This window comes from Aedes aegypti, chromosome 1, assembly GCF_002204515.2.
Source record: "Aedes aegypti strain LVP_AGWG chromosome 1, AaegL5.0 Primary Assembly, whole genome shotgun sequence".
NCBI classification, from domain to species: domain Eukaryota; kingdom Metazoa; phylum Arthropoda; class Insecta; order Diptera; family Culicidae; genus Aedes; species Aedes aegypti.
In genome coordinates, this window is record NC_035107.1 from 224,827,884 (window position 1) to 224,853,735 (window position 25,852).

The 25,852-nt window shown below is 38.6% G+C and overlaps 1 protein-coding gene across 1 annotated transcript in view; it reads right to left on the reverse strand.

Moving 5' to 3' along the window:
* Positions 1–2,001: 2,001 nt before the first annotated feature.
* Positions 2,002–25,852, reverse strand: part of LOC5567609 (neurexin-1) — a 571,360-nt gene continuing 547,509 nt past the window's right edge. The window contains 7 exon segments of the mRNA XM_021857706.1: positions 2,002–3,946; positions 3,948–4,914; positions 4,975–5,290; positions 21,774–22,006; positions 22,064–22,235; positions 22,291–22,469; positions 22,522–23,279. Coding sequence (XP_021713398.1) covers positions 3,673–3,946; positions 3,948–4,914; positions 4,975–5,290; positions 21,774–22,006; positions 22,064–22,235; positions 22,291–22,469; positions 22,522–23,279 — 2,899 coding nt within the window. The 3' untranslated portion in view covers positions 2,002–3,672.

Below are 25,852 nucleotides of genomic sequence, written 5' to 3' on the forward strand. Positions count from 1 at the left end.
CTGTTTAACATACCGCTCGAAGGTGCTATCAGAAGAGCCGGTGTGCAGAGATGCTCATTAGCTTTCCAGACGATATCAACATCATCTGGATTGAACGTCGGACAGTTGAAGAAGCGTTTATCCCTTTCAATAGGGAGATAGTGAGGATCGGACACATCAAAGACGAAGTACATGATAGGTAGTCGTCAACGTAGCTCCGTGTTAGTGGTAGCGAAATGGTGCTAGGTGGTGGAAGAATTCGTGTATCTTGGAACACTAGTGACTTGCGATAATGATGTTACCCGTGAGGTGAAAATACGTATTACAGCTGAGAGCCGGACTTTCTACGGGCTCCGTAACCAACTGAAGTCCCGTAGCTGAAGTAAATTAGAAAACGGCATCTGGCGGCGTCGCATGAATCACGAGTTGTACCAAGCGTATAAAGAGGTGGATATTACCAAGCCCCTAAAACATGACAGGATGCGTTGGGCTGATCACGTTGCCCATATACTGGAAGAACGACAAGCAAAGATAATATTCAACAGATAACCTAGACGAGGCCGCGTACACGATGTCCTTTTGCAGTTGAGGAGGACTTAAAGGCGCTTAACGTTCCGGGTGACTGGAAGCGATTGACTAAGGACCGAGCCCAGTGTAGCAGACTCATCCATTCGGCGTAGATTCCTCGTAGCGAATTGTAGCCCATCAAGTGTCAAGTAAGTAACGTCGCATTGGAAACACCGTTCATATAATAAAATCATAATGTATTCAAATCCTGTCCTAATATTAGAAATAAAAAGTCAATATTTTATTTATTTCACGGTAAAATTTAATCTCTATTACACTTCAAGAAAAGATTAAACAACGGTTCCAGTATCTGTCAAACTTACATCTCAAACTGAATCTATTGTTTTCAAATTTCCCATTGGAGAAAAATAACGATTTCCTCGTGACGTTATCGTGCAATGGACTATTTGGTACTCCCCTCTAGTGATGCCAACTGTAGAGTTCAGAAGTTTAAGAAAGAAGTAGTAGAATATTCAAGTAATCACTACCCGGATAAAAAATACAATACAAAAACAATATAGCGTATTGCAACAGTACCATTCAATATATTGGAAATACAATACAGTATATTGTACAATGACAATACAATTACAGTACAATATATTGTTTTGAACAGTTCACTGTATTGTATATGAGATTTTGGCAATATAATGTATGGGTGGTTAAGTATCGTAACAATACAAATATAGATATTTTCTCATACAAACATTTTGAAAATACAATACGATATATTGTTCATGTATTGTCTTGATTAGCAATTCGTGTATTGTTGTACAATACAAAAACAATTCAACGAACTGTATCATGATTGCATTCGTCGTTACAGCTAATGTCAAGTGACTTCTAAAAAACTACTTATTTTTACTTTTTGAATATTTTTCACCCAACATTTCTTGCTTTCTGAACTTGTTTTGTTTATTTTTTTCAGCAAAGCTACATAGAAAAAAGCAACAGTTGTTTTACTCGAAAATAGGAATTTGACCAAAATTGTAAGGTATAAAACCAATTAAAAACAATACAATGTTCTGTTACAATATATTATATTGTTTTTGAATTGTTTATCCAAACAAGAATAATATTGCTTCGACATTCACTTACAATACGCTGTATTGTATCCAATACGTTATATTGTACATTAATGGTTTATTCCATTCACTGAATGATACGTTTTTATCCGGGTAGCTCGCTAATTCAACTTTTTGGGATTATTGTGCTACTATACGGCTAATATAGAACATGTCTGCTGTATAATAGCACTATATAAGCTTCTAAAACTGAAGGTATCACGGTTGAGTGCTATCTAAAAAACACCAACTTCTATTCCCCCACTAAAAAGATCCAGCCACATTTCCTGGGTGCAGATTGAGGGTTCGTGCATTGCGATTGTAAAGATTCGTGTGCGTGCGGGAGTAGAGAAAAAGATAGAAAACGGTTAGTTTTTCGCTTAGCTGTCTCTCTTTTCGTCTTCTTTCGGTAGGGTCGTCGCTCTCTGTAGTGGTTGTTGGGTCTCTTCCGTGTGTTTGTGTTTCGATTCGATTGGACAGAAGATTGGCCTCCTTTGGTCCCTCTTTGCGGCTCTCTCGCTCTTGCCGACAGGCGTCGATCCGTGCAGAGTGAGCAAGAGAGCCGCCCGAGAGGATTGGTGGTGTGAGTGTGTTATTTGGTTTTCGCTTTTTCCAATACTAGTAGAATAAGTATAAATGTCAAATTGTCAAAAATAATCCGGCGGTTTTATATTTTAGTTTGGGCTTTTCCTTCTCTTTCTCTCCGTATCTCGGGGTGTGTTTATCTCTCGCGTGTTACCGCGAATGTTAGAATTTGATATCTTGACTTTACTTAAGTTGTAGTGATTGTGTAAATAGTTTCGGATTTTTATTTACGTGCCTACTCGCGAGTGGTTTGTCATGATCCTGGGACATTGAAAATGATTTGATTTCGTTTTTGGATTTATAAAAAAGAGGAGCAAAACCACGGAATTTGGGAGGCAAAACAGAGTTGATTGATTTGTTTTACTATAGTGGAGTATACGAAAAAACGAGAACATTTATCATTATTTTTTGTTGTTGCTGTAAGTTGCAGTTTCTTTTTCTTGAAGAGATTTGCTTTGAGTAATCGGAATTCTTAAAGGTAGATTCAAATTTATGGTAGATTTTTCTCCCTCATCAGTACCTTCATATTTTTTTTGAAATTTCACTTACAGTTTACAGTAGTCTTAAATTTTTTGTGCAAAAAAACAATTTGCTCGCTTAAACCTCGCTTTGTGAGTCGCTCTCAAATATATATCTTTCAATTACGGTTGTAACTTGTGTTCTTTTGACAGTGTAGGTGTTTCCATGTGTTTGTGTAACGCTCTTCACTCAACGTTCGCCACTATCAGTTTGCTTCGATTGCGTAAACTATTTGAAACTCAAAAAGATTCTAAACACGCTTCATATTTAACTCCGATATAAACGTCATCTACGGCGGAAGAGGAAACATTGAGAAATGCCGTGCTCTTTTTTCAGTACGTGAAGGCAAAAGACCGATGGAGCCTTTCAAGTTGGACAGGGATTAAATTCGATTCACATTTATGTAAACTATGCTCGTGGTAAAGTACCTAAAACGTGTTTTGGTATCGTAAATTCTAAAGAAACAATAGAACAACGTTTCGATTAAAGCTGAATTGGAACACGATTAACGAACGTAAACAAAAGACGCGTCATAACAAGAGTTTGTCAATTGGAATAACAAGAAATGCAAACTTCTTCCACTTATACAAGCGCACGTTCATTCTCATCGCACTGATTGCTGCATGTGTCTATGCGGGTGTTTTTTTTGTGTAGGTCTCTTCTTGTGTGTGTTCTTCCTTTGTCTATTTACATGTGTCGCTTATGGCCTACTTGGATGAGTTTGTTTTGCCCAATACAGTTTCTTCCTTGACGCTTTTTAGTTTGTTCTTCCGTTAATTTAACGATTAGTGATAGGTATGTGTGTCTTAGCTTTACAGTTTTCTTTTTTGTTTGTATCATCACAATCTGCATTATTAATTAATTATCGACTAATAATTAATCAATGATAAGTATAAATAAGTCTGCCGTGGGTGACACCGCGCGTTTGAGGGTGAGTCGTCTGTCTTATCCATTCCAGTCATAGTGGCAATAAGGTATATAAATATAACGTCTCTGATGCGCGTGTGAGTGCGTTTTTTGTATGTGTGAGTGAAAAAGCGGACAAGAGTGGATTTAGACGTACCACTCTTTTGATATCCTTGGAATTCCTATTCTTCGGTTTCGGTGGTGGACCCATTCCTCCGGATTGCATACTGCCTCGATCGCTTCCATTGTAACCCATACTGGCAGCACTGCCACCACTACCCATTCCCATTCCTCCTCCGCCTCCTCCACCACCCATACCATTTCCCGCCATTGTGATGATGCCTCAGAGACCCATTCAATGGCATAGTGCCTCCATTGCTATGGTGTCCTATTCCACCGCCACTGCTTCCTCCTCCGCCACCGCCATTTCCATTGTAGTGTGGAGGTTGCTGATGATGTGGCTGTTGCTGATGCGTATTGTAGTGAGCATTATGCGCATTGGTGTGCGCACCACCTAATAAAGCTGCACTTGGACCCGTGCCGTAAAGACCACTCTTGTCATGCTCTGTCTTGTACGAACGATCTCCGTTTGATTTGATCCACAAAACTAATAGAATAACCAGAATCACGGCGATCAAAGCCCCGGCTACGATGCCGATGATCATGGCTGTTCGCTCTTCGGCTTCCGAATTGATTCGGCCGCCCTTGTGCTTCGGAACCCTTGTTGGCGGGAATGCCGGTGGATGGACGTTGTACGGTGGTTCTGGCTCGGGATTTGGTGGCTCTACCACCTTTATAGGCGGCGGTTTCCGCTGTCCCTTGTAGGGCGGCTGCGATTCTGAACCATCTTCATCATCTGGTCCTCTAACCTCTATGATTTCGTCGTCATCCGTTGTCGTGGGTGCCTGCGGTTGCGTCGTCTCTCGAATGTGATCCCGATCGCGATCTCGATAACTGACTGTCGTTTCCGACGGAGTCTGCTGTTGAGTTGTCGATCCGTACGTACTAGAACCCGACGTCGTCCCCGTAGTGTACGTCGTTCGACTGCTGGTTCCACTTGACGTACCGCTCGTCGTTCCTGTCGTACCTATCGATACGGTCGTTCCGTAACTGCTTCCACTGGTTCCTGAACTACTGCTGCCGTAGCTTGTAGTACCGCTGCTCGTCGTGTCAATCTCACGTGTCGTTTCGCTAGGTGCGTACGTCTCTGAGCGGCCTTGTGTCGTCAACGTCGTTGAACCATCGGTCTTTTTGTCGAAATCAACCGTCGTGTACGTCACTTCCGCACTCGTTTCTAGAACATTGATAAAACTCGTTAAAACCATCTTCATATCTTGTCATAAAACCAACTAACCTGAACTCTTGGCCGTCGATGCGGTGAACACTTCCGTGACCTCCCCAGACCCAGATCCGTGGATACAGTCTTCGTCGTCGCACAGCTTACCTTCGTCCTTCCTTCGGCCGCCCTTGCCTGCTCCGCTTCCACCACCACCGCCAGCTGCCGCTGTTGTTTGCTTCGTCGGCGGAACGTAAACCGGCGTGATGATGTCGTCGCCGCTACCCGTCTCGAAGGGCGGTGTACACTCGTCTTCGTCATCTCCGCGGCATCCGGATCCGGCACCGCTGAAGATCAGATCGTCGATCACTCCCGGGTAGCCGCTGGCCGGAGTCTTGAAAGTGGTCGAAGAATTCTTCAATTAACATTCGTGACAGGGGGATTAGGGGATGGATCGCTTGTGGGCGAACCGCTTCAGGGAAATTTCCGAATAACAACACATGAATGGATATTTGGCAAAGTGAGAGAGAGAGATAGCGAGCTGTAGAGATGCGATAAGCTGTAAACGAGGAGGTGAGTGCAATGCGATGAGAAGATTTGTAAGCATGAAATATATTCTAAAAATGATATGAATGCGACATGGCTTATTTGAGTTAACGAGTAGTCTGCATGGAAGCGAATCAAGTCTAGTCGGCAGTACAAGTGTTGCTTTCTCAAATATTCCGTTAAAATCAATTACGCAAGCAAGTGTGGCAACTTTTAGGATGTGTCTGGTAGTTGGAGGAGTTTTACTTGAGTGCTCTACTTGTGTTCTGTGGACTAGGCTAGACAATTTTGCACAAGAAATGCTGGTGACATGGAGATGATACATATTCAGCGATGGTTGATGAGTTTTGTGTAGTGTATTAGTGAAACGAAGTGGAATGAACAAGAAAGACCAGGCGGGATTTTATCTCGCCACCGTCAGCTTGGTCTTGCTGAATAACTGCGTGTTTCACTACGGCCGGACTCTAGGCTCTATTCAATAAGAAATAAGCATAAATTAACAACTTTGGTCTTTTAGATAACACCAAAGTTATGGTTAAGCTGGAATCACAATGTGGAAGGTAAAGCGGAACGACGGCATGAGCGCTGTATACACTGGTCCCACAGTTATGAATCATTTAAGGCTCCGCTTAAATTTGAAAAATTATAGAGAGCCAAATAAAGAATATTTTTTGATGAAATCAATGCCTAATGGTAAAGTGGGGTATATACCTGCAGTTCATGCACAATGTTATCATTAAAGTTAATTGAAAACATTTGAAGTTTTCACTTATTTGAACTTTGTCTAAATCCACAATTTATGAATCGGCAAAAAAGTTGTCCACAAATATGAATCAATGTAAACACGATTTATGAATCAGTTGTTTACTTTAAATTATTTTGCAAATTAATGCTATATAGCTCATATGTTTATTAGAACACTGCCTCAGACCCGACACGAATGCCCTGACGAGGGTAAAGTGTCGTTAATAAATAATAATAATAATAACTGCCTCGGACAACGTTAATTTTATCCGGGGATGAACCGGAACCAAGTATTTCAAGAATCTGCACGACAGTGCTTGATTTTTAATTTTGCTACTGAGCGGGCCTAGTGAACTTTGAATTTGTGGATTTATATGCTTCTGGAGCATGTTTAATTGGAGGATGATGGCTTGTAGTGTAATCAGACAATCATTAGATCTAGATGGCAGAACTCGTAGATGCTTGACTCTTCGACTGCCTTCAAAGCACTGATAAAAACCCGCACTTTCGATCTGTGTGCTTAAAATTATGAACGTCCATATCGATTTGCTGTGATTTCCTTGCATAATTCGTGTATGTTACACATTAAATTCCTTTGGTTTGCTTCATGGATTGATAATAGGGATTCCATATTTTTTCCGCATAAGTTCCCGAAGTTTTCCCTTCAAATTCGTATGCGTCAACCTATGGACGCATAGATCATCACCCAACACGGACTCAGTGTGTTTTGCTTATGGTTAGCTTGTCTCATGATCATCATGTTCAAGTTGGTCAATTAAACGATTTGCGCAATGAGTTTTGTTATGATGAAATCGTTGAGCTTTGCTATCGACTTCCATGTTCAAAACTTCGAAATTGTTTGTGACCAACCCATTGCGAACTGACCTCGTGCCGAACGACAGTCATCATCATGCTTCCAATGATAAGAAGCAAATTTTGAAACTGGAAGTGTTAGATGAAAATTTGTGAATTCGATTTTTCTTTCACTTGAAAATTGTCCGAAATAAGAGGATTCTACCTTTCATTAAGAAAACATTGATAAGCTAAACACACGAACTTAACGTGTAGATTTTTTCATTTTTTTGGTCCTTCCGCAGAAGCAATAGCAAACAAGGAAGAACCTATCGGGTGTAACTAAAAACATCTTAACAATGTTTACATCTATACTGCTTCTTTTTATTCCTCACAAATTTAGGATTTTTAATTTATCCCTAAATTATTCAACATAATAATCTTACAATAACATAAACAACGTCCACAATTTTTATGGCCATATAAGAATATAATCCCCCTAAATAATGTTCAGATTCCTTTTCCATAAAAAAATAAATTTTCGTAATTTGTGAATGGTCCCAAACTACTTTTGCTTTCCCGTAACAAAATTTAACTTTGGAAATTATTTGAAACTAAGAATCATTTTTGCAAATAAACAGTACTCGTAGTTTCAACGCTGATTCATAAATTGTGACTGGTGTGTATATTTCCCACAATTTATTGATCAAGTATTTTACTCAAAAATCTCAGCTAAATCCGAATCAATACGCATTTATCTCTCATAGCTATGTTTATTGAATCTGTAAATGTTGCCTGGGGCTCAAAATGTCACAAAGAAACTTTGAAACCAAATTTAAAACGTCGTTTCTAGTTAGGCGGCAATAGGCACACGGCTTATAAAGTTGGCCAAAAATACAGCCCAAATAGCTACAAGAAGAATTCAGTAATATTGTTATTCATACCGCGTTCAAGAGCTATTTTACTGTGATAAAAAGGCTTGAAATGGCTGACACTATGTGTTGCTTATCAGTAAAAATGATTCTGTAATGTTTTATGATAAGTTTGATAATAATTTTGTCTTTTGAAATCAGCTGATTCATAAATTGTGGGTGATTCAACTGCGTGGGATGACTGTACTAAAACTGCCACTCATTTAGTCGATTCCGTTTTGCCGGAGTTCTAATCACAATGTGAACTGTTTCTTCCAAGATCTTTTGGGAATCTTTTCAACAACACTCTTCGAGAATCCTTTTAAAATCCTTCGGAAATCCTTTCCAGATTATTTGGGAATTATTTCAGGGGGGGGGGGATTTTTTCAGGATCCTTCGGGAATCCTTTCAGGATCCTTTGGGAAATCCTTTGAGGACCCTTCGGGAGCCCTTTCAAGGTCCTTTGGGAGTCCTTTCAGGATCGTTGAAGAATCCTTTCAGGATCGTATAGCAGTCCCTTCTGGATCGTTAAAGAATCATTTCAGGATCATGTAGGAATCCTGTCAGGATTGTTTGAGAATCCTTTCAGGATGGTTTGAGAATCATTTCAGGATCGTTTGAAAATCCTTAAAGATGGTTTGAGAATCCCTTCAGGATCGTTAGAGAATTTTTTCAGGATCGTGTAGGACTACTTTCAGGATCCTTTGGGAACCCTCTCAGGATCCTTTGCGCGGCGTGTGAGTCAAGGCGAGTCGCTGTCACCTCGAGTGATGTGAAACGATTAATGTTCATCAAATGGGAGTGAGTAGACAATTGTCACCTCGATCGAGTCGTCTCACCTCACACGCCGCGCAGAATAAGCACATTTGGAAATCCTTTCAGGGTGCTTTGGGAATCCTATCAGGACCCTTCGGGAATCCTTTCAGGATTTTTCGTCAATTCTTTCAGGATCCTTCGTGAATCCTTCCAGGGTCATTTGAGAGTCTTTTCAGGATTTTTTGGGATTCCTTTCAGGATCATTAAAGAATCCTTACAGGATCGCGTGGGGGTCCTTTCAGGATAATGTAGGAATCCTGTCAGGATCGTTTGAGAATCCTTTCAGGATGGTTTGGGAATTATTTCAGGATTGTTTGAGAATTCTTAAAGATCGTCGGAATCCCTTCAGGATCGTTGGGGAAACCTTTCATGATCGTGTAGGAATCCTTTCAAGATCTTTTGGGAATCTTCTCAGGACCCTTTGAAATTTTCTCAGGATCCTTTGGGAATCCTTTCAGGATCCTTTAAGAATCATTCCAAGAACCTTTGAGAATCCTTCAAGGATACTTTGGGAATCCTTTCAGAATCCTTTGGGAACCCTTTCAGGATCTTTTGGGAATCCTGTCAGGATCCTTTGAGAATCCGTTCAGGATCCTTTGTGAATACTTTCAAGATCTTTTTAGAATCCTTCCAGGGTATTTCGAGAATACACCAAGGACCTATTGAGAACGCATCCTATGCGAATCCTTCCAGGGTCCTTTTTGAATACTTCGGCAATCTTTCTAGGATCCTTTTAGAATGCTTCGGGAATCCTTCTACGACTCTTCAGAAAACTTGCGGCAACTTTGGAAAATGCTTCCGAAATACTTCGGAATACTCTTAGTAATCCGAAATGCTTCCGAGGTATTTCGAAAGCAGCTTCCAAGGCTGCCGCACGGTTTTTGAAGTCTTAGAAGCATTCCCAAAATATTTTAAAAGGACCCTGGAAAGATTACCATAGGAACATGGAAGAGTTCCCCAGTGGTCCTTCGAGCATTCCGAAGTATTGGAATCCTTAGGATTCTTTCGGAATCTTTCTTGGATTCTTCTGGGAATCTTTCGAGAATCCTTCCGCATTCCTTTCAACATACTTCCGTTATCATTTCTAAATATCTTGACAATACTTCCGATATCCTACGGGAATCTTTCCACGCGCTATTAAGAAACTTTTGAGAATCCATCCTAAAATCCTTCAGGAATCTTTCTGGGATTCTTCGGGACATGGGCGTTGCCAGGTTTTCCATCAGATGGGGGCAAGCGACTATAAATGTTTATTCACGAATTTAAACAATCTCTACACCCTTTTTGTGCGAAACGTTAAACTGTGAAAGATATTTTACCTTCTTTTTGCTTTCACAGTGATCAAAGTGGAGTCCAAAGCACGTCGTGGTTCAATTTGTTGTTTTGGAAAATTAGCTTTATAGAGTTACTATTGACCGGAGGAATTTCAGTCTTGCCAGATATTGAAACGAAATAAAGCTTCTTCAAGAATTGCCTGAGATTGATCCACCAGTATTTCTTCCGCTAAAAAATCCCGAATTTTTGCGGATATCTAGCAAGTATTCCTCCAAACAACTATACAGAAAATCCCACAAGAGAATATGTAGTAATTCTCTTAGAGAATTTTCAGTATTTGGTGATAGTTTACCCTCTGGATGATTTGCTTTTCCTTGATTTTTTTCAGGAATTAGACTCGAAATTTCTTTAAGGATTGATTCAATAATATTGTGTTTGTATTTTCTGGAATTGATTCAATATTTCTTAGGAATTCTTCCAAATTCCATCTATTTTTTTCTTTGTGGTATCATCAAAATAGTTCTTATAACATTACCCAACTAACATTCACTCATTTAACAAACACCATTATAGCAGTTTTATTCAGCTCCATGTTTAATAACATTTTAATAATTTTCATGGCCAACCTTTGTTCAGGCGTTGTTTACACAAATTTGAAGAAACTTTAAAGCATGTCGTTCAATTCCAACTTTATTTTTCAGCTTTAAAAACATTTTACAAGCATTTAGATCAGCTTTTATACGACTGGTCCAAAAAATAGTATGCGAACCTATGCGAACCATCCAGTGCAAAATATAAACCTCTCATTGCTGAATATTGATCATGTTTGAGCTATTATTCGACCACGTCTAATCAACACATGGTTCGCTAATCAACAACTGAACTAGCATATTATTCAGCCGCTGTCTAGTGCTGATCCAAGCTGAGTTCAGTCGGCTATTTTTAGCGCATAGTGAGAAAATTTATGTCAATGATGGTCAAAAATAATGTTTATTTACACAAACTAAAATCAGCCTGAAGTGATTAACCCAATTCTATGATAAGTTTTAGTTTGTTCAAAACTTCAATTTAAATTATACATTAACTTAAATTGCAATTAATTAATGTTATGAATAATATTTCTAATAATAAATAAAACATTATATTTCTAATAATAAATAAAAAAATGTTTGAATATCTTGATGCGCGGGATTTTTTTTCAGAAATGGCCAAGAAAATCATTTTTCTTAGATCGCAGTATTCAGTTGTAAAGAAATGTCATTTCAAATGAAGCTCGCTATAGATATTTATAGAAGTTTATTTAATCACATCTGTCAAAGAAATTTCCACTTTGCTTGTACGGAACAACATCCCGAGCAGGCGAAAAAAGTTTAGCAATTGCAAGTTATAATATGGATAGCTAAAGGTGATATTAACTTGATAAATATAAGATTTAAAAAATCTGAAAATGATATCTAAAATTAACTACTGAAACAAAATTGACATTTAGATTCTGTAAGATTGACCAAGAGCTACGAACTATTCATTAGATCTGCGAACATCAAATTTTTCATAGGTTCAGAAGTTTCAGGAACAACATTTTTATATTGTCTTCAGATCTTTCATTTCTTATGTCAATCAAATCAATGTCACGCTTTTTTAGTCAGTACTTCGCTCCTACTCGGAATACTTAGCTTAGGGTGCCGGTACCAATGGTTGTAATGTACCAGTAGATTGGACTATGGAATAAAACGAACATTTTTCGATAAAAACGACGTGTGCTATTTTTGATGGATAGATCGTCTCTAGTTTAGTCGATTTGCCAAATTTCAGCTTTTTATTCTATCAAAAAGTCATATAAATGATTAAGTTTATGCAAAAAAATTGCTCCCTTGCACCAGTAGTAGCCGTCGTGTTCCAGTAGTGGATCAACGGATGGAAGCAGTTCTTAAAATGGATGTATAAAAATGAAGAAAAGCCCTAGAGATGATCTTTATGCTCCATTCGAAAGATATTAATTGCTGTTCCGAGGGAAAAATGTTAAACCTATGTAAAAATTTACCATTTTGTTTAAAATTCCTTATATCATTCCCGAACGTCTACTACTGGAGCACTAGCGCAACTACTGGAACACGTGTACCAATAGTGGCTCAAGCGATTTTATGTTAAAAAATTAGTTTTATCACTCTTTTTATATTTTTCCCATATAGTAGAGGTTGAAATCTTTCTGTTGACACCAAAAGATCTCTGTTAAGGCTTTTCGTTATTTTGTTATGATTTTTTATAGCTTAGGTAGTCCACTAATGGCACCGGCACCCTAAATGTTTATTTTTGTTTTTCGAAATAATCCTACGTTTATGGAGGCTGACCATGTTCATTTTCTGAAGAGCTATTGGAAAAGTTTTGAGAAAGCATAAGTTATGAGCTTTGAAATGCATTCGGAGCTCAAAACGAATTTCGGATATTTTGTCCATTTCATGAAATTTAGCTATAGTGGGATCTCTTTTGCAAGGCTTATTTATTGCTGAACAATGTGATTGTTAATCGTTATTTTGGCCTCTATTGGATCAACTGTTTTTATAATATATTGAAGCTGAATAAGGATTTAATAAGATACTTATTCAGCTCTTAATCATTTTTATGTTAAACATGTGGAAATAGCTGAAGAGTGAAGCAAGTAAAGCGTTAGTTTGTCTTCTGAACATCCCTTTATACAAATACATTTGTTTGGTGGAATATTGGCTTTTTAATTGAGGGAAACATGTCTTGTTCAGCTCATTAGTAAAACAATCTTGACTAGTCGAATGAGAATCTTTGGAGACGTTTAATAAGTGGTGATTCAACTTTTGTTCATTCTAATGCATAACGTTGAACATTGACTCAAGTTTGTGTTTAAAGCGCATCTTCTCAGTTCCTTATAGAGCAAAATTTTTATTCAGCTGTCATTACCATAATAAAACAATAATTAAACATGTATGCTTGTTTGTGGCTCTGAATTGGTCATTTGTTTGAGCCTCTGCTATAAATTTACCATTGATTCCATCAAGGTCCTTCAATTTATTTTTTTTCCTGAGAAATTTCTCTTAATGAAATTCGTACAAGAATTTCATTGAAATTTCTTTCTCTGAGATGTACATCACGGAATATATCTATGAGAAAAGCTTCCCTGACATATCTTCTAGGATTCTTTTAAAATTAACATCAACAGCCACACCAAGAATTTCAAAATTTCTTTCAGATCACAAGAAATCCTACAATGATTCATATAAGAATTTCTCCATGAAATTTTCTACAAACTTCTCCGAAATAGTGACATTAAATTCCATAGGAGCTCTTCTTGAAATCTTTTTACGTATAGTTTGAAATATAAATCTTCTGAATAAATACATTGAAAATATATTCATGTGTTTTTAAGGATTTCCTTCTTCTTACTCCTTCAAAGGTTTATCCATGTTTTTTGTTTTCTCATAAGCCTTGCAGAAGCTTATGGAATCCAAGCAGACATTTCCTTTGTATTCCGCAGTTGGTTCTGATGTTTCTAAAGGAATATATAGATAAACATAGTAAAACCTGATTTAAACATTAGATTGAATCCTAAAAATAACTGTGAAATTATTTCTAACTAGTGGTCACGGCAAACTTCGTTTTTACATCAAGTAGGTTATTGTTATACAATCCCCCATACAAAATGACACATTAGTCTACTCCCGTTTTCCTGATTATTCCGGAGACTTTACCAAACTTTTCCATCACACTATCACGTCGCATTCCTTGTCGAGTGCAATTGTGAAAACTTACATCAATCCGTTCATCCATTCTCAAGTTATTTTGTGACATACAAACACCAATCCAAAATTTATTTATATAGATAGATAGATGCATGTTTGGAAAAAATCCTGTTTGAATATTTGGAAATTACATAATAGTTATTAGTTCCTAGGAATTATAAGTTTTTAGTTCCTAGGAAAGGAAACCACAAGAGAGTTGTGTTTGATCCTTCGACCTTGACGCTTGCTCCTGCGTGGGCCGGCGATGAGGGCAGGATCAAACATGTCGCGCGTCGGTCGAGTGAAAGTGAAAAAGTGGCGTGATCGATAAGTTCTTTTTGATCTTTCGACGTTAACGCTTGCTCCTGGGCAAAGCGTCAAGAAAGTCCGAGCAGTCGTCAGTTGTTTTCCTTCTCGGGTCGCGCGCCCATTTTCTCTGTGTGTTTTTATATAGCCGAGCAAACGAGTGAAGCTGAAAGTGGATTGTTGCTGCTCAAGGATGACGGCCCAGACAACCAGAAATCGCATGAAAGTTCACGTTACAACTCGTTTATTCATACTAATTACATCAAACCCGCAAAACACCGTGCATAAACTCGTCAGATTGATGAGTTTCCTCGCATAAAACACTTCTTTTCTGAGTTTATTTGTACATTTTGTTTCGTCCTGTATACTCGTACAAAGTAAGTCGAATCAATCCGTAGCAGCTGTCAAATCAACATTTGTTATCATAAGCTTAATCGCATTAGATCACAGGTTAGTTCGGTAGAATATTTATACACTCGCATTATATGTTATTATTCATCACATAATATATGCACGCATATCGCCTCCACTTTTGTACGTAGAAGGCCTTTTCGCGACATCTTATAAGTGAAATTTTGCACATACAAAGCCTCCAGATGATTTCGTTATACGTACATTTTGGTTGTCTGGGGGATCAATTGGTGAGCTCGTTTCATGCTACTATTTCTAATCTATAAAATATGTATGATTGCACCTTTGATCGTTACAACGGTGAGACGTAGATATGATTTTTCAACAAACTATGAGAGGTTCGGCACTGTGAGTGTCGACATAAACTCTGATTCATAAATTATTTACGTCCAATTTTTTTTTTCTCAAAACACCTTTTTCCTTTTACTTTTATTTTTGTAATTAAAAAAAACTTTGAATAGTTCGACACTACGAGTGTAGACTTGCGAAAGGTTCACTTTATTCAACAAACTTTGAAAGGTTCGTCACCTCAAGTGTCGGCATAATTTTTCTCTACATAGATATTGTTCATACCAAATGAAAATTTTATATTTACATATAAGCATATTTATAGCTCACAAATAATTATTTATCATGGTCTAATCGCTTATGAAAGTGAATCCTGTGACCCAACGATCCTCCCCATTAACAAACATCCCTCCCAGTAGCCTTTGTGGAGATGCAGAGGCAAACACGGTCTCCAAATAGCAAAGGTTACACTCTAACATTCCTTCCCCCAATCCCACCTGACTGCAAGGACGTGGCCGGCGCCGTTATTGACGATATGTTTTAGATATATTGCTGTTTGCATTTGAGATGCAAATCTCGGCTAAACGTCCTTCGAATGCGGAAACACAAAACAATCAAAGGACACCTAGCAACGATTATATAAATCACCGCCGCCCTAGCAAGAAAAATCTATCCTTGACATCGCATTGCTTGTGAAAAATCTTACCGCATTTGGTGTTCCCGCTTTTGATATTTGTATTTCAAACGCACACAGCAATATAATTCCTGTTTGAAATCGAATTATATCACTTAATCTCTGGTTTGGTTTTCATAATATGTTTTTCGGAAGAATTCAAGAGTTTTCAATTTGTCTAATATTTTCTTAGGGACCTTTTTGAGAATTCATCAAAAAATAGAGTCTCCCCCTTAATAGAAAGTTTCTTGAAAAAAATCTGGAGGAATCCCAAAGAATTGCCTGGAGAAATTTGTGCATGCATTGCCTATGATATTTGTTTGCAATACCTGGCGTAATGTATAATTAAGATCAATCTAAAGAAAAACCGCAAAAAAAATAACAGAAAAAAATCATCCAGACAAATCCCAGGGAATATTAATATATTCTTTGATGTATTCTTCGGAAAATTCCTGGATAAATTTATTTTATGCTAATTTGGAAAATATTTCGCATGAGTTCTTTGAGTTCCGTAATAGATTTTTGGCAGATTGCTCTCAAGGGATATTATGGACTGTTGATACAATCTTTGAATGAATTCTCGTAAGATCTTTGGTGGCTCCATTTTTTTTCAATTGTCTGATCGATTTCTGGAAAGATTTTTGGTAGAAGTCTGATTTCCACTCGAACTTATAGAAATATCCAAAAAGTTTTGATTGATGCAATTCTATATACCGTGTTGCAAAAAAAATATCATCTGTCCCTCTGTCTACGCCCATGGTGTGGGAATACTTCTGGAATCTTTTCAAATTTTCTCCGGAATCCTTTCACAATCCCTCGAGAATCCTCCTAAATCCATCGGAAATCTTTCCAGCTCTTCTTTGAGAAACCTTCGGGTATCCTTCCGATTTTTTTTCCAGGCAGAGAATCTTTCCGGAATCCGCTGAGAATCTTTCGGGAATACCTCCAGAATTCTTTAAGAATCCTTTCAAAATCTATTTCAAATCGGAATTCCAAAATGCTTCAGGTCCCAACTTTCTGGTAACGTGCACTCTATATCTTGCAAGTAATCCGTCAATGTTGTTGGCTGTTGGAAGTTTTGTAGAATTGATACTTTATAACCAGTGTCAGTGTGATGAGATTTGCTATGCTGAAGGTCTGGGTTCGAGTCCCGGTCGGTTCAGGATCTTTTCGTAAAGTTTCATCGTACCTGCCAGGGCTCCAGGGCTGCGCTAAACCGCAATCCGAATGGGCTGCCATGGGGGTGGCGAAATGAGTGGCCATGATAAGGCGGATTACGTCATGGATCAACGGCCAAATATTCTGGGTCAGTGATCACCAAAACGAGGAGTTTTAGAGATTTTGAGTAGTTAAAAAGTGGAAGAAGAAAGGAAGTGAGAGTGAAATTGGCATCCAGGTAAATTTCCGTCCCCAAATAACCCCAAACCTAGCCCGATCGTATCGCATCCAATTTCCTTCATTTTGCATCCTCGTCATGCCCAAAGGACCTCGCGGTTTTAATTTGAAATCACCATAGCAGTTTGGTTTGTGACTACTGGAACCTACTTGCGTTGATCCCATGCACCAATTTAGTAGGGGAAGCTCTGTACTCAGTTCGATCATCGAGTGCGTCAGGCCTTTTCCAGTGAATCCACGGAATTTTGAGAAGCCTCGTGTCCGTCACCACACGAGAGACTTCAGCTAAAGTAGGAGAGAAGTGAAGAAAGAGTCGTCGTCCACTGGCCTGATTTGAAGGAGAGATAGGGTAACCAATATATTTTGGACCCCTATATATTTTGGACCTCCTGGGCCATTTTCCTGCAAATTTCCCAGTTTAAATCAAAAGACCAACTCAATTCGCATGCCATTTGGAAAGATAGGACTATTCCGCACTTGCATCAACCGTTTGTACATAGAAAATGTGTTTATTTTATCTGAAATTAATTTAATTTAATCGGTTCATCCATGCAACCGTTACAACACGTTACATACAGAAGTTGAAGCCGTCAGAAATTTTTCATATGTAGACAAAAACGTTTTTCAAATTTCTGCACTAAAAGCGTAGAATTTTTTTCGGTTTTCCATTGTCAATCGATTGATTAGACTATGGGCAAGCATATTATACAACCAGTGTCGTGGACTTTGTCGCCAAACGATAAAAAAATGCCGGGGGTCCAAAATATATACTTTGAGGGTCCAAAATGTATTGGTGTGTCCAAAATAATGAAAAACAGTGTTTCACAATTAAATTATTTTCGACATTTTTTGGATCCTACATGATCGTAGGGTAAAGTGACCAGACGTCCCGGATTGTGCGGGACAGTCCCGGATTCAAGACACGTGTCCCGCATTATCGAGCGTCCCGGAAAACGTCCCGGATTCGATCAGTCGGCTTCTATTTCGTCGGCTTCATATTTCGAAGATAATTATTCAAATTGTTGATTTCATTTATTGTTATGGTTCACAAAAAACATACAATATACAATGATTGTGTCCATTTAAAAATCCAGGCAAATGAAGCGGGATTTCAAAGTTTATTCTTGCAATTAAGTAAGAAGTAGTTTAACGTTTTCCAGTTTCAGGAGACCAACATTTAGTGTATAGGGCAGATGTTAAATCTTTGCTCTAACAACATGGAAACAGTTTCGGCCCTGGCTGTCATTTCAAATTTTGATTTTTTTAAGTTTTTTTTTTCTATAATTTGTTAAATATTTTATAAAAATCAATTTTGTAAACTTACATATAGTCAGTGAAAAAAGTTGGTTACCAAATGCTATTTTTCCCATGCAAAGTGCTCATATTTGAGGCTTTGTATCTCAGCTTTTGGTAATCCGATTAAGCTGAAATTTCAATAACGAACTACCGAGAGACTTCAAAATTGTGTACAGTTGTGGGTGATTGGTGTGTTCTGATAAATTGTGTAACTTCTGAAAGTAAACAACTTTGCCCAATAAACCAACCAAGCAAAACTTACCGTTTTTAAATAAATTTTAAAGTCTCTTGTTTACTTACTTTTGTCAACCTTCTGAAACTCTTTGGAAAATAACTGCAATGTGTTGAATTCACTACAGACAAAACATCAAGTAGTTTGCAGTTCGTCATTCAAATTTCAGCCAAATCGGATAACCAAAAGCTGAGATACAGAGCCTCAAATTTGTGAATTTTTTATAGAAAACAGCAGTTGGTTGCTAGCTTTTGCTTTTGTTCGACAATATCTAAATTCATAATAATATTAAAAAAATGTAATAAATGATCATTTTGCACCCTGTTTTACGACACTTGAAGGATAGACGAAGTGGTTCACATATATGAAAAAAAAAATCTAATGATTTTCGTTTCAAAATATCAGATTATTTTCTTTTGTTATGACCTCAAAAGGAAGACAAATATTACGTATCGTGTAATGTTATGATACATTTTAAAAATTATTATTTTTGTCCTGGATTGAAGCAAAACATATCTGGTCACTTTATCGTAGGGGCATGTTTGTCTCGTAGGGAAAGTTTTTCTTTACATTTTGGCATGTTCTTTGACTTGGTTACGCTGTGTGAATTAACCCTCTAATACCCAACCCCGCCTTTAGACGGGGTACACTTTGGAATGTTGTGTATTTTTTCGTAGCTTGAAAATCAAAAAGATTTTATTTTTGGCCTGAACCTTGACTCATAACACGCATATGAGAAAAGTTTTTTTTACTTTTGAAACTTTTTTGTATTTTTGAAAATTGTTTTAAAAATTGTATTCTTATATAACCTACAAATGCCTGGGGTTTTTTTAACGTATAATATAAAAAATCGTACCTTTTATATTTTTCTACTATTAACCTACAACAGTAGAAAAGCTTGATGGTATTAAAATAATTTCAAACCTGTTTTTCCGTTAATTACACGTAAAATAAAAATATTTTCAGAAAAATATTCAAAATTTATTATTTTTAAAAGTTTCTTTAAAACTTGAATTTTTATTATTGCCATAAATCAGTAACTAGAAGAGGCTTCAAGTAAAAATGAAAAAGGATAGGGATGTTCAAAAATAAAAATTATAAAAATCAACAACCAAAATTCATAGATTTGCAAATAAAAAAAAAAACATTGTCCAAAACGTGATTAGAACAATTTTAGATAACTAAAAATGATATTTAGATCGAAAATAAAAATTTGGTTATTAGAGGGTTAATTCATTGGGACAAAAAACTAAAATCACTTCCTTAGGGGGTCCAAAATACGACCGTTACCTTACCAGTGGTCGATGAAGAGGCAGCGGAGAAGGTGCTGCAGAACGCTTGGAGCCGGGGGCTCATTTAGGCTGGGAGTAACACGGCCTGCAAGTGACACTTAACAAACCGAATTGTTGAATTTTGCCATTCTTTTAAGCTCAGCAGTATTGTTCCAAGGATATCTCCTACGCGAATTTTCCTAGAAAATCATCAAGGATTTGACCAGGAATCCCTCAGAGATCACATCACTAATCAGCCGAGGATCGCGCAATCAATTGCCTAAATATTATGGCAAGATTTTACTAAGGAATTTTCAAAGAATCTTCCGAAGATATCACGAAGGAATATGCAATGAATATGCCAAGGATCTTGCGTGGAATTCGCTGAAGATCATTGAAGAAATGTGCTTTGGCAGCCCTCAAAGTACGTTCCACATTGTCTGATTGGGCCAACTGAGCGGGAGAAATCTCAGATGTTTCTGGCTGACATGCACCGATCTGGATCTGAAGTGACCCATGAAGGACTTTTCCAAAAATTTTCTCAATCGTTTTTTTTTTTGTCAGGCTCAAGAGTCATCAAGTATAAAGCCTCAAGCACAATGTGAGCGGCAACGCGGTACAACGGCAAAACGGCAAGCCCATCTTGAGCTACATTGTACTTGTCAAGTCAATGTTGAGAAGGATTTGGTCAACATGGGATTGATAAGTAAAGTGTAGATCAAGATGGGCTTGCCGTTTTTCCGTTGTACCGTGCTGCCGCTCACATTGTGCTTGAGGCTTAACCGAGCCGAATTCAAATAATTTCTCTTAGCGGCCATTTGCTATGATTTATCCAAGCTTGGGTAACATTATAAGTTATAATGACGGGCTGGTATTCAGAGGAGATCCATAGTATTTTAAAGACATTGAAATGTGGATTAGACCTGACTGATAGAGCCTATTATCACCTATGACGTGTCCATGCTAGACAGTGGTAAATATATTTATATTTACCACTCTCAGAAAGTTATCGTCAGCAGTTAGTTCATGTTCATTCCATGTGTAGTAAGAACCATGATAAGCAAAGAGGTTTTGTGGTGATGAAAAATGATAAACTCAAGGTGTGTCTTTGTGTTGTTGTACTGTTTTGTGCTGTATGTCGTCGTGGATCTTGTAAAGACTAGAAGACAGAAGAAAGTTTCAAAGTGTGCCGGTTTGTAAACGGAAGGAATAAGAGTGTTGAGAGATGTTAGACTGTGTTGTGGTCGTAATTGTTCGATCAAACAAGAGCGAGAGGAAGGGACGTATTGACGAAAAGGTTGGGTACGAGATTCGATTGCAGCTGGTTTACAAATTATAAAGAAAAAACAATCATGCACTTTTTTTACTGGTCTTTCGTTTTTGCTCCTGCTTCTCGTCTGTATTTCGGTGAAAATTGGAAGTAGTTTGAATTTTAAACAAAACTCGATTAGAATAAAAACCAAGCCGAAAACCTATGATGTTAGAAAAAACCGAACCTTAAGCGCAAAATTATGTACAGAACTCTGTAGTAATCGAAAGTCGCACTTTTTTTTTGAAACCAAAGACAATTTAAACTCGGATTTTCTAAAACGAAACTTCGGATATTGAACGGTTGGTTGCTGTTCATGTCATCAAGTTCATCAACAATTAATTATTCACACAGTTAGTGGTGCAGTGAAAATCTTGAAAATGGTGCAGATTACAAAAAAACACTCAACTATCGATTGTTACTCGATTAGACTGTTACTCGCAAAAAGGGACAGCACAAAACAGACATTTACACTTCTAAGAAGAAAGAAATAGAACAAACTGAAAAACGCATCGCCAAAATCCCGGACAAGCATCATTTCGTCAAAACTTTGTCTGAGGAAATGATGCAATGGATGCGTATTGATGAAAATTTTCTAAAACAAAGGAAAACGCAAGTGAGTAAGCAAATAAAGATCAATAGTTGAATACGATAAGGTTAAGGCGTCAATTTTGCACTATTGTTCGATGATATTGCTAGAGAGTATAGAAGTGCCGAATGAAACCGAAACTGAACCGATAGAAAAGAATATCGTCGAAGAAGAACGAACACAAGAATAACGAGCGACTGATTGAATTGTTTGTTTTAATAAGAACTTGATCGTAGATTGAACGGTTGTCGAATTGCTTTTTGTTTAAAATTCTAACCTGCTGCATTCTTTGGTCATTTCTATCTAAAACGCCAGTTACCAATTGTACATCGCCCCGCATGTTGATGTGGGGATCGCGTTCAGCCGCCAGGTCTAGCACTCGTAGCCGATTGACCGAGAGGCCGGCTATTACGCCGCTGAACGGTCGCTCGATACGAGAGCGTCCGTTGCGGGAGATCTTCCCACCGACCTGGACGTTGGACATCGACGTGAAGGTGGTCGATTGGTGACCTGTAAGTGGAACGGTGTGAGAACTTGAGTTGTGAAGTATTCCCTAGCAATACCTACCGGTAGGAGACAGTGTTTGAACATTATAGTCATCGATCTGGAGCGAAGCGTTGGCCCCAGTTCGGGTGAAGCGCACGATATGGTAGTTATTGTCATTCACTTTAACGCCGATTTCGCCCAACGGGAGGTCGTGCGATCCGACGTTGTAAACTATGAACACATTACCCTCAACCTAGCAAGAAATTAACAACAGTTAGTTGATCGTACACGTTATGCTGAAAGCTTACAATTTCCATCTCGATATAGTCCTGGGTTGTCAAGCTCTCGATCCGTAGCAGTACCGCATCCGACTTTGTCGTTACGAAGCCCAGTGCGATGTTATCTTCTTCCGTGTCAGGTTGCCTTCCAGGTGGGAAAGTGTACTGAATCAGACCCTTGTTGGTACCGAACTCGTACGAGATGGATTCTGTAATGAAAATCGTTAGTTCAAGCTTCAAAATTGACCATAAATACCATACCGTCGTAGCAGGTCGGTCCGGTAAACGAAGTCATGTCGCATTCGCAAGCATATGCATTCCACTGTTGGACGCAGATCCCTCGATTGGCGCAAGCATTCTGGCTACACTTGGTGGGACCTTCGCAGCCGGAAACAACCAGTGAGCTCGGTACCACGGCGTCCTCCGTCAGGCTCGGTGTCGTATCGGCCAAATCAACAGAGGCCATACATCCCTCGAACCCAGTTCGGGAAGCTATGCTGGATGGCAACCGCGAGTACATGTCTTTGAATACTCCTCCCACGTACAGGATGCCCTCCAACTCCAGGTGCATGTTGTTCCCGCTGGCGGTGTAGATTTCGATCGATTCGTCTACCGCCAAGGTGTGCGTCTTGGGTCCCGGCCGTCGTATACTCACCGAGTGCCATCGGTTGTCGTTCATGTGGATCCGCGCCTTGTCCCGAATCGTGATTGGCCCATCGCCCAGATCGAACACGTAGTGGATGTGACCGTTGACCAGTTCGACGGCTACGAAGTCGCTTCGTTTGCCGCCGTTGTAGAACAGGAGACCGTTCGGTTCCAGGGTTTTGAACCGGAAGTCGATGAACACGGAAGAGTATGCCTTCAGCATCGGTAGACCGACGTAGGAGTGCTTGGAACGGAACGTGGCCGGAAGATACGGTGACCCGGGGGGAGAGTTGATGAAGCGAGCCGTCAGCTTGAAGGTGGTCGTTGGCAGGGCGGACAGTTCGGGTCCGAGCGTTTTGACGAGGTCGATGTAGCTGGTAAAAAGGGTGATAAATTATTGTCTAATAGTTGGAAGTTGGAGAGAGCCTAGATAAGGCCTACGGAGAGTGCACAAAACAAGATGTCAAGATAGGGTAGCTGTACCAGTTATGGCCATAGTGGTTCCCTATTTTTCCATACGTGATAACTTAAGTTTATTCACATTTTGAAATTTTTTGTATGTTTTAGAAGTAAGATAAAGAATGTATTGGTACGGTAAATGGTTGGGCATGGCATACCATTGGTACCTCGCGTACCTGCAGGAATAAAATAGACCCCTTTGTGTGGTCCTTAGCCTCTTGCCCAGGAACTCCTATCTCTACCTCCTCGTGGTACTGGCCGGGGTACGAGTAACCTTAGAGAAGATCTGGTAACCAACTCCGGTGGGAACTTTGGTCGTATGCTGACAGGGAAGGGGGGGTTTGCTTCAGCAAGCCTGGAGCGTCTGTATTCCATGTTAGGAGCGGCTCACAACAGCGTCTGTTCCTCATGTCAGGGGCGGCTGATCATCGTCCGATTGCTAGAGAAGGACTCTAAGCTAAACAACGCCCCGCAAGCCAGTCGTAAAAAAAATCAAGCAACGAATAATCAACGAGAGAATGCGAACCGGGACAATCGACGAAGACCACAGCGACGTAGAGAGACTAGCGATTGGGGGCTCGGTACGTGGAACTGTAAATCTCTCAACTTCATCGGGAGCACACGCATACTCGCCGATGTGCTGAAGGACCGCAGATTCGGCATCGTAGCGTTGCAGGAAGTGTGTTGGAAGGGATCAATGGTGCGACCGTTTAGAGGTAACCATACCATCTACCAGAGCTGCGGCAAAATACACGAGCTGGGAACTGCTTTTATAGTGATGGGTGAAATGCAGAGGCGCGTGATCGGGTGGTGGCCGATCAATGAAAGAATGTGCAAGTTGAGGCTCAAAGGCCGGTTCTTCAATTTTAGCATAATAAACGAGCACAGTAGGGTGCGGCTTATTTTTCAAAAGTTCTCAAAACCAAAAATTCGTGTGCTCTACTGAATTCAAATCACATTTAAAGAGAAACCTCAAAATCTGAGGCAAAAATAATAACATTTAGAGGTGGCGCAAGCGTGTTGAAGGTGAATTTTCAAGTTATAAAAAATGACCTGCAGTTAAGTAAACATAACTTTGTTATTTTTTAACCGATTTCAAAACTTTTAGCACCATTTTTTTTTAAATTAAATTTATGAAAATTTTGTAGAACATCGAATTTGTCTAAAATCAAAACTTGTCTTAGTTAAAAATACTTTTACCAAATTTTTCTTCATTTTGCTAAAAAAATCTTTTTTGTTTGACCATAACTTCATTAAAACTCAATCGATTCCAAATCTTTTAACATACGTTTGAAGCAAATTTATTTACTTTCAAACTGTACATACAACATTTTTTTCTTAAAAATATGTTTGACTTAGGTTTTCAACAAAAACTACCCAAAAACATGATTTTTCAATGAAAAAATAAAATTTCTTTGGATTATTTAAGTTTTTTTTTGCCGAAAATAGCATTTTTTCTATAAAACTTAAATATGTAAAGCATCTCGCCTTAATTACGAGTCAAATGGTGCAAATATTTTTTAACATATGCAAACATAATTTTGTTTCAAAATTATTTAAAAATTGTTGCAAAGTCCTTCCCAAAGTTTTAACAAATGAGAAAAATCAGTTTCAGCTTAAGAGACAATGTTTAACTGCCAAAGATTTGACAAAACTGGCATTTTTTCGTTAAAAAATAATGTTTTTGTGCAGTTTTTGTGAATAACTTGGTCAAGACATTTTTTTTAGTGAAATGTGATATATCAAAGGTTTGAAAACAATTAAATTAGCTACAAAAGCATGTAAAAAGATTTGGAATCGGTTGAGTAATCATGAAGTTATGGTCAAACAAAGTTGAAATTTTTAGTAAAATGAGGAAAAATTTGGAATAAATTACTTTTAACTAAAACTTGTTTTAATTTTAGACAAATTTGGTGTTCAACAAAGTTTTTACAAATTTAATTTTGAAGGTATTGATGCTAAAAGTTTTAAAATCGGTTGAAAAACAACAAAGTTATGTATACTTCACTGAAGGTCATTTTTTTATAACCTGAAAATTCAACTTCAACACGCTTGCGCCACCTCTAAATGTTAATATTTTTGGCTCAGATTTTGAGGTTTCTGTTTTAATGTGATTTGAATTCAGTAGAGCACACGAATTTTTGGTTTTGAGAACTTTTGAAAAATAAGCCGCACCCTAGAGCACAGCCCTCACTCCGGAAGCACTGATGATGACAAAGTCGCTTTTTATTCGCAGTTCGAACGCGAGTACGACAGCTGCCCGAGCCACGACGTCAAAATCATCATAGGAGATCTAAACACTCAGGTTGGCCAGGAGAAGGAGTTCAGACCGGCGATTGGAAAGTTCAGTGCCCACCGGCTGACGAACGTAGCACTTACTTCCAGCACAGCCTTCCATGTCGATACACCTGGAGATAACCACAACAGCCAGAACCACAAATAGACCAGCTTCTGATTGATGGACGGCACTTATCCGACATTATCGACG